At 42.7% G+C, this 9252-nt stretch overlaps 2 protein-coding genes across 4 annotated transcripts; both read right to left on the minus strand.

The window, feature by feature from the left end:
- Positions 1-668: 668 nt before the first annotated feature.
- On the minus strand, positions 669-3028 carry LOC108033218 (protein THEM6). The gene is made up of 2 exons (XM_017107481.3): positions 2823-3028; positions 669-2206 (listed from the first exon to the last, which is right to left on the minus strand). Exon 2 carries the CDS (start codon positions 2178-2180, stop codon positions 1599-1601), a length of 582 nt encoding a protein of 193 aa, XP_016962970.1. The 5' UTR covers positions 2181-2206; positions 2823-3028; the 3' UTR covers positions 669-1598.
- A 1608-nt stretch (positions 3029-4636) lies between these two features.
- LOC108033229 (protein THEM6) lies at positions 4637-8338 on the minus strand. 3 transcript variants are annotated; one of them, XM_044093544.2, is made up of 4 exons: positions 8223-8338; positions 7368-7602; positions 6168-6382; positions 4637-5431 (listed from the first exon to the last, which is right to left on the minus strand). In XM_044093544.2, the coding sequence occupies exons 2-4, from the start codon at positions 7525-7527 to the stop codon at positions 5003-5005; spliced, it is 804 nt and encodes a 267-aa protein (XP_043949479.1). In that variant the 5' UTR covers positions 7528-7602; positions 8223-8338; the 3' UTR covers positions 4637-5002. The 3 variants fall into 3 exon arrangements, with proteins under 3 accessions (XP_043949479.1, XP_043949478.1, XP_016962985.1); XM_044093543.2 differs by having other exon boundaries at positions 8205-8334; XM_017107496.3 differs by having other exon boundaries at positions 7368-8334.
- Positions 8339-9252: the final 914 nt, after the last annotated feature.

The following is a 9252-nucleotide window of genomic DNA, read 5'->3' on the forward strand; positions in this document are numbered from 1 at the left end:
GTTTAGATTTCAGTGTCACGTTTTGATCCACTTTTCGGCCTAGCACCACACAGAAAACAGGCAAAACAAAGAAGCACGGCAAATGGAGAGATTCAAGCGATTCGACGGGAAGTGGAAGTGGTCAGCACTCATACGCCGTGTGTGCAGCTGCCGCAGTCCGACATGACGTCACGGATTACACTACGGATTACGGCGGCCCGTCAGCTGTTGCCGATCTTTAGCTTGAATGCAAGGAAGTGAAAGACGCAGATATAAAACACAGCATTGTTATTTAGCTTCCCTTGCAATTATACGGTTGTTGAACCAGTAAATACGGTGACTGAAGGTTTTTTTTAGACTTTGATGTCAGTTGGTTGTTTTATAAAGAATTAAAAATGTCAGAAACTCTGCTCGAACCAATTTCTGAAATGTTATAAAAATGTTATATTCCAAAGGACAAGAGAATACGATTCAAATCAACGAAATCAAATATCCGATGGTCCCTGTGATAACTATATGATAAAGTATGTAAGCTTTTTTCCAATTAAAATGGAAATTAGGAAATATTAAGAAAAAGGTATTCTGAAAATTAAAAGATAATATGTTTAGATACACCGAGCCTTGTTACATTATTTTTCGGATCCAATCAAGGGGGGTACATTATTTTTCGGTTCCAATCAAGGGGGGTATTATATGGTTCTTAGCTATTTGTGCTATTTTCAGTGTAATTAATCTTTTATAAAAAATTTAAATATTGGTACAAATTGTATCATATATGGTAAATATCAAAACAGGATACATCTGAAAAACACCCGCTATTATTATTGATTTCTATAAACACTGCGGCTATACGTATCTTCTGGGAATCCCACTCCAAAAATTTCGCTGCCGCACACATTATTTATGATTATTTTTGCGGGAAATTCGCAAAACGATTTTGCATACGCTGCGCCAAATCGCTGATGGTGGCGTTTCCACAACAGTTTCGTTTTCGAGTTGCATAACCAAACAACAGACAGCGTTATTAACTATGCCATAACGGAGGCAGCGGAGAAGAAAGCAAACAATCCATCGACTTATCGACACCGACTTGGCGTTGCGTGATATCAAACTTAGCATAAATGAAAGTCCAGAAAAGAAACTCCGGCGACCCTGCCGCAGAGAAATGCGTTTCTACGATGTGTCTTTGACGAAACTAACACACTGGGAAAGGGTATATGAGGAAAATGCATATTCCAGTTCAAAATTTTGAGTTACTAACATGTTTGTCAGTGAAACCTGTTTGGTTATTATTTTGTTGGTAAAAACGTATATTTAAAAGCTTAGGCCACTCCATTTAAGTAAAATATTTATACAAAATATTCATTATAGCTAACGCGCTGAAGACTCAAGCAATAGGGTCAAGTTGTCGTGGGTTATGGTTCAGAATTTCTCGAGTTATAGGAATGGTGTTATTTGTAACAAACAATTCAAAATGCTTGCTGCACCCATATTGGTTTTTGTAACTTGTGGAATAAATCAGTCTACGCGTTTGCACAGTGCACTCAAAAAAAAAGAGGGGATTACACGAGTAAGCAAATGAGGCAAGAGTAAGTGATTTGTGTGACAGGTTAGGCGAATCACTTGTCCTTGCGCAGCTTCTGGCTGGAGAGCTCGATGGCGTCCAGCCAGAGCTTGAGTTCCTCCGGCTTCTCCGGTCGCTGGGCGGTCTCCGGATAGGTCTTCAGCACCTCGAGCACGTTGCAGTTGGTGATGTTCTGCTTGGACATGGCCACGGCCCGCACGAAGCCGTCGGAGAGGGTGACGAACTGCTGCTCCAGGTAGATGGCCTTGTCGTCCCACCAGACCAGCTTGGTCTGGATCTTGTACGGGTGGAAGATGGGGATGGTGCGGCGGTAGCGCACACTGCTGGCGCCCTGGACGGCTCCGCCCCGTCGCTCCCGGATGCGCTCGTAGAGGCCGGTGAGGGCGTAGAAGTGGAAGCGGGCAAAGTCCAGCTCGCGCAGGTAACGCGCGTTGTTCATGTGCCGGATGAAGATGTCCACATCCTGGGAGGTGCACAGCCCGTAGATCGTCGTGGTGTCCGTGACCTTGCGCTTGCGCTGGAACAGCCGACCCGCGAACACCGTGAACACGCAGCGGATGAAGTAGTTGACATCCCAGATCACGTACAGGATCAGCAGCACCACCAGCCAAGACATCGCGGCGCGGAATGTATGTGCTCCCTCTGAAAGATGGGAGGGGAAAACCCGTTAGTGCCAGCGATCACTTTTACTACAGTGCAAAAAATCGTAGGATACTTCAGTCAAAGTTAAAAAAAAAGATATGGCTTTTTTGCCTTCAAAATGTATATTAGAAGTTTACTGTTATTATTTTATTATGTAGTGATTAATTATACTAGGATTATATCTTTAAACTTTCTTTGAGATTAAAAATTTTAAATGAAATGCACTTCCAGGGATTGAAATTTGTCATAAATATATATTTTAAATAAATGTTATATATAATTTAATCTATAAAAGTACAGAAAAATACAGAAGTTTTTTCTAAATCTTTTTTCCTGTTTTTGAAACAAGCACTTTCTTAGGGGTTAGAGCATTAGTCACAAGTAAAAGGTTCAATATAATAAAAATAAAATGTTTAAACGATTTAACAGCTGTTTTTGTACACAATCAAAGATGTGTAACCATCTCGAAGGAGTGACAACAAGCCGTAGACATGGCCCACATTTATCTGGGTGCACCAGACTTTGGCGCTGATCTACCGGATCGCCAAAGTCCGATCCGGGCAAGTCAATTTATCGGTTGACCCCTTCGCCAAGCAGCTGGCCTGCATATACTTACATTGGCAGTCGGTCGATCCGTTCAGCTCAGCCAAACGAGCTAGCAACTAACGCGGGAGGGGCGGGCGGTAGCGGGAAAGCGGTACGGCGGCAAGACGCAGGGCAGTACGCAACAAGACAACCGTTGGCGAAGCAAGGCGACAGACGACTGAAGACTGAAGACTGAAGACTGTAGACTGCAGACTGTAGACTGCACACTGAAGACTGCCGGTGGGCAAAAGCGAAGACGACGCAACGCCGAAGCAGAAGAAAGCAATCTCTCGAAAGTTAGCCAACGCAGGCAGTGCGGCCAACTACAAATTACTTATTTGGCTAAAACCGGAAAATGATATATAATTAAGTATACAAATATATAAAATATGTAAGCATAATGATAGCAACAAAAATAAAAAACAAAAAAGAAAACTGTAAAAATTTATACAGTAACTGCGTTATAAATAAATTAATTTTTTAGTTTTGTCTATTAAAGATTTGATTTTGGCTATGAAAGAGCCAACTTGACAGCACTAAACGAAATCAGGGAATTGAGTGGAAGCGATAATGAGAAGACAAAGCGGTAATGAGAAAACGAAAGTGCTGGTAGCTCGGCCTTTTCCTAGACAAAACATAATGTTTTTAAAAGATGAAAGAATACATTTTATTTCAAAACCTATTTAACTTTTTTATTTTTAACTGGGCGTATACGTTATTTAACAATACGTCAGAACTCAAATACTTTACAATTATAACGCGAAAATAAAGGGCTGAAAGCTCGTAATTTTGACGATACAAAACTAAATGCTTTAAAAATTCTTAAGAACAGGTTAATTTTTTAAAAATTAAACTTAAATTGCATATACGCCTAGTTAAGCATACATGCGCGCATTTTTGTTTACTTATATAATGGCGTATATGCAATTCAATTTAAATTTATAAAAAACTATTTTTTTTTGCCTTTTAAAAACATTTACTTTTTAATTAACATTTTTAAACCTCACTACTTTAATAAAAAGATGCATATACAATTTTAACTAGGCGTATACGCAATAAAAACATAAATATATTATATATAAGGAAAAAACATGGGATTAAAATAAATATTTTCTTTTTTTAAACAAATTAAATTGTTTACACTAGCTCATGTGTAAACAATTTAACTTGTGACTTCTGCAGAACCACTTCAGACAAATATTGATGTCTTTTTTCGACAGTTATCGAGACTTAACCGCAAAAAAGGGCAGTAGCTAGTTTTAATAATTTATTTGGCTACTTTTAACAAATAATTATGGTCAACACTGGAAAAAGCAGTTTTACAGTCCCGCCTTCCCCTGCTTTCTCTAGTTTTTCCCCGTACTTCCTCGCCCACCTGTAAAGATAGTCCCAGCTTTTCCACAATCGATTGATATTAATTCCAATGGCGTAATTAGCGAATTCGCAGGTAAACGCTTAAAATTATAGTCATCAGGTGCAAACACTAGCCATCGAACTGCGCTCACCTGGCTGTATGCAAACTGCAAATTACCCGAACAGACAGCGTTTCAAAGGGCCTCTGCTGAAAGTTCAAGATGGGGTTTGATCACAAGCTCCAAGCGAGTGATTTGAGATCTTAGGAAAATATTTACCACTGGGGTTTAGCACAAGTGCTACCTAATCATAAGAGTAAGCAAAGCGGAAACAGATTGAAAAAACTGTACCTACCCTAAGCTTTAAAATAATGAAATATTTTTAAAATTATTTTCAAACTTGTCTACTATTTTCTAAGATTTTATAGGTGTTGTCCTGCTTTTTGTAGCCTGCTTCTAGGCGCTGAAACCGAAACCCCAAGAAAATCATATATTTGGTTTCATCTTTTTCGCATTACTTTGTTCGTTTTACTAAACAATCATTGTACATCGTAACTTACATACTGTGGACTACCAAGGGGCTGTGTTTTTTGTTTGTTCAGGGGCGTGGCTGATCTCTAGGTAATTACATATACAATTAGTTAAGGCCAAAAGAGGGCGGGTTTATGTGTTGTTTATGTGTTTTCCAGACACTTACATAGCTTACAATTTACACATTCCACGGGCACACTTAGACATTAAACATTAGCACACACTAGCACACACACACAAGCACGCGGGACAAAAAATAGGTTAATATTAGAGTATCCGTTTCCGGTTGCGCATGCGCTTCCGCTCTTGGCGACTCCATCGACCCCAGTCAGCAGCCGCTGCGCAGGTTCTTGCTGGACATGTCGTTGTACTCGATCCACTTGGACAGCTCCGGCGGCAGCGAGGGCTTCAACTTGAGGCAGTGCGCCGCAGTCGCCGGCGTGGCACCGGCGCCGGCAACGGCACTCGCACCTCCTCCGTTCGTCCCGTGCCCATTCTCCGCCAGGGAAGTGTCCATCGCCGGATTGCTAATGCCGCCAGCCGCCGCCGCCGCCGACGACGACGGCGCAGCCAGCGAGGGCGACGCCGTCGCCCGGAATCCGTTGGAGGAGGTCCTGGGCAGGAGTTCCGCCATGACCGCCTCCATGGAGACGTCGATGACCCGCTGCCGGCAGATGGCGATGCAGTGCACAAACTTGTCCGACGGACGCACGAAGCGGTGCTCCATGAACAGCGACTGCTCGTCCCAGTAAATAATCTGGAATAAAACGCAGGTGAGTCGCGGTTATCAGAGGGAACCAGTAGCATTTAAGTGCAGAAGAAATGAACTGCGACAATCGGAAGTTGAAGTACCCCTACTGACTTCACTTTTTAAAATGAAAGTAAGAAACTAAGCTCACTGAGAAAAAATGCGTAGAATATGATACATATATATATATATATATATATATATATATATACGATGATACGATAATATTAAATTCAGTATAAATTCTATCTATGTACACTAGTCAGCATAAGTATTTTGACGAAGCAAAACTAAAACAGGATTGTATCTTTCAATCGGCATTTAAATCACCTTTCCATTGATGCCAAATTTTACAAGTAATAAGTTCAAATCGTAAGTATATTTAACTTTATTTTTGTCAAAATACTTATGCCGCCTAGTGGTAGATACAGGATACGTTACACTTTGCATTCACTTTGGTCTCTTTCTCTCGTGAATCCTTTCTGTTTTGATTCGAAAGAGTTTTCAAAAAGAGAACAATGATACTCATTAAATTTTCAATGTGAAATTGATCCTAAAGTGATAAATTTTTTATTTTTAAATTTCGAACAATTTAGTTAGGAGTTTTATCGTGAATAAGATAATAATTTTTAGGTGAAAGAAACGTAGAAATAATAGTTATCAAATAATTTTCTACTATCTCATGTCTTCCATATACGCAATATTTTTTTATAACTTTAGTTGTATCGTTGACTCGTGACCTTACCCGCGACACAATGTTGAACCGGTGGAAGGGGCGTATGAAGCGGCGGTAGCGGATGGTGGCCGCCCCCTGAAAAACGGATCCGCCCATGCCGGTGATGGTGCGGTACAGATTGGTCCGCTCGTAGAAGTCCACGCGGGCGAAGTCCAGCTCGCGGAAGTAACGCGCGTTGTTCATGTGGTACAGCAGCGTGTCCACATCGTTGGTGAGGCAGAGTCCTAGAAGGGGGGTGGGATAAGGGGTTACATGAAGTTAAGATACATAGATGGGAAGGTAAGAGCAGAGAAGTAGAAAAAATTAAGGATATTACAAGAAATAACAGTTAAAAGAATTAAGTTCTGAAAGTCTTGATTTTAAATCTTATGGCTATAATTATTAATATTTTTATATATTTTTCGAAAAATAAACCACACTAAAAAGGTTCTATCGGGCCCCAAAACAAATAATTGCTTTCATAAAATAAATAAACTATAAGTATCCCAGTGGAGTCAACACTGCGTATGAGTGATAACCTCTAGAGCCATCTTGTAGGTTTTAAACTTATATGGTCCACTCTATGTAGAACCAACAAGAGCACTCTAAACTATTGGCCGAGCTCGACCTTGAACAAGTTCATTAGCACTTAATGGCTTGAAGAAACGAATTATGCTCATGGCTTATACCCACTACTTAGTTGCAGCTAAGTGCGCTTAAACACAATAACGATTTTTATGACGTCTGAACTTTAAGTAGGTCTTGAAAAAATCAAAGATCTAGTTATATGTACTAAGAATGGCATGGAAATCCATTCGTTTTAAAACTGCTTTGCAAACTCAGATTCTACAATTCAAATATTTTCGGATTCACAATTGTCTAATCCCTTGAAATTATTAAAGAAAACTGAAAATTACATTTAAATTACGCCCACTTTAGATTTCAGTGCATTGGTCTAGACTGAGTTTTAAAGTGCTAATGCCTGGGAGGTCAATATTATTGAAATGACTCACATTATAAAATTCTAATATTTTTGAGCAGTTATTACAAAATTGTCCATTAAATTATTAAATTAAATAAAAACCGAACAGTACATTTTATTTTTGCCCATTTTATCTTTCAGTGCATTGGTCTAGACTGAATTTGTGTGTGGTTGTAAATATTATGGGAAAGGCATCCTTCTATCTATTGTGTGTGAAGGACCCACAGCTAGGACCTCGGAGCACTCACCGTTGACCGTGGTGGCGTCCAGGATGTGGCAGCGCCTCTTCACAAACCGGGCCAGCACAACGCAGAGGCACATGCGCAGGAAGTAGTGGAGCTCCAGGAGCCCGTACAGCACGACGATGGCCAGCAGGACGCTCAGCGCCAGGTAGCACAGCTGCTCCATTCTGCTGGCAGGCTGGCAGATGGGCCGACTAGTGGGCGGACGGGCTAGGGGCGTGGCGGAGCGGGCCGGGAGGCGCTGCAATGGGAAGGCGGAGGAGGGGTTCGTCAAGACGGCTGGCAATCAAATTGTCAGATGATTGCAAGCTAATTAGAATGCGGAAGCAGGAAGCCAGGCAAGTGCTGGCCAAGGGTTACGGGTGAGACTTTCGGCGGGCGAGGGTTAAGGCTGCGGGGGTGGTTTTCTAAGCGCGGCTCTGGCCCAGGTTCTGGTCCTGGCTGGGCTGGCCAAGATGCTGGGCGGAATTAGGTCATGCTTTCGCCATCAGGTGATTCCACACACACACACCATGCGCACAGAAGAAAAAAGGATGTAAATATTGTGTTTACTTAGAATAACATTCAAAATTCCCCTCAAGGAATCCCCGAATTGTCCCTGTGTAGCCGAGCACACACACACACACACACACATCGGGCACTCGCGCGCGACCAGGACAACCCCTAATTTGTTGATTCGTGGCTCGATTCATGGCCAGGACACTCGGACGTCGGGACATCAGGCCACCCGGCCACTTTCAGCGCCCGCCTGCGCTCCCTGCTCCGCCCGCACCACCCCCGAATTTATTTTCGACAGTTTCCTATTTTCCAATAACAGGAAAAACCACTAGCACGCGCACACACCACACATTATTAAATTACAAGAAAGCACACGAAAAAAAACGAGCAGCGAAAAGGTGTTTTCGAAAATGCCTAGGCCAAAAAGAGAAAAGGCCAGCGAAGCGCCCACCGCAGCGACAACAGCGCACTGAGACTGAATCGCCTTTTTGGCCAAATCCAAATCCGCTGGCGAAAAGTCCGCCGCAGCCTCTGCCGCCGCCGCTGCCTCCGATGCCGTCGCAGTCGCCGCCGCAGCCGACGCCTGCGCAGCTCCCACAGCCGCCGCTCTCAGCTGACGTCCTCGCAGCTTTCGGCCAGAAAGCTCCGCGGGCTAAGGGTTGAACCTGTTGCCGGTCCCGGGCCCGGTCCCGGTACGGTCTGGTCCATTCCGCCCGGCACCCCTCCCAGCACGAGTAATGCTGAGTACCGAAGGTGCAGGGTGTTCATGGAACTCAGGGGTATACTGGTTATAGCATACCCCTGAGTTGAGAAGAATGATTAAATAAATTGTTCATATTATTGATATTCCATTAAGTCCCAAAAATGGGATATATTATAATCAGGGGAACTCAGGGAAATAATAAAACAGCAAGCATTGATGTGAAATACATCTTATGACGTTCCCTATTGGAACCCCCGAATATTGCATACCCATTAGAGGAACTTCTCGGGGTTATGTCAGAACCAGCAAGATATATGATACGTCGGTTATTGACAAGCTTCAAAGCAACCTATGGACATGTTTACCAGCACGGAAGTGCACCATTTTAAGTTTGTTTGCAAAAGCTATAGTTACAAACAAGTTCAGGGTGACCTTCCTGCAGAACTTTATAGTACAAACAGAGCACAATGTTATAGCTTCCCACACCCTCCTCTCATATGTCATTCAAAACGGTGAAAACACCGCTTCCTCAAGTGTTTATTATGGGGTGTAGGGTATCTGTCAGTCGACCCCCGCCAACGGCACCTGCGCATTTCTTTTACCAAGTTCTGGCAGAACCCAGGGGTATGATGCATTTGCAACAGCCAGGCTGAAAAAGTGCAGTCATTAGAGCGAGAACGGGGGAACATG

Source organism: Drosophila biarmipes, chromosome X (genome assembly GCF_025231255.1).
Source record: "Drosophila biarmipes strain raj3 chromosome X, RU_DBia_V1.1, whole genome shotgun sequence".
Lineage (NCBI taxonomy): Eukaryota > Metazoa > Arthropoda > Insecta > Diptera > Drosophilidae > Drosophila > Drosophila biarmipes.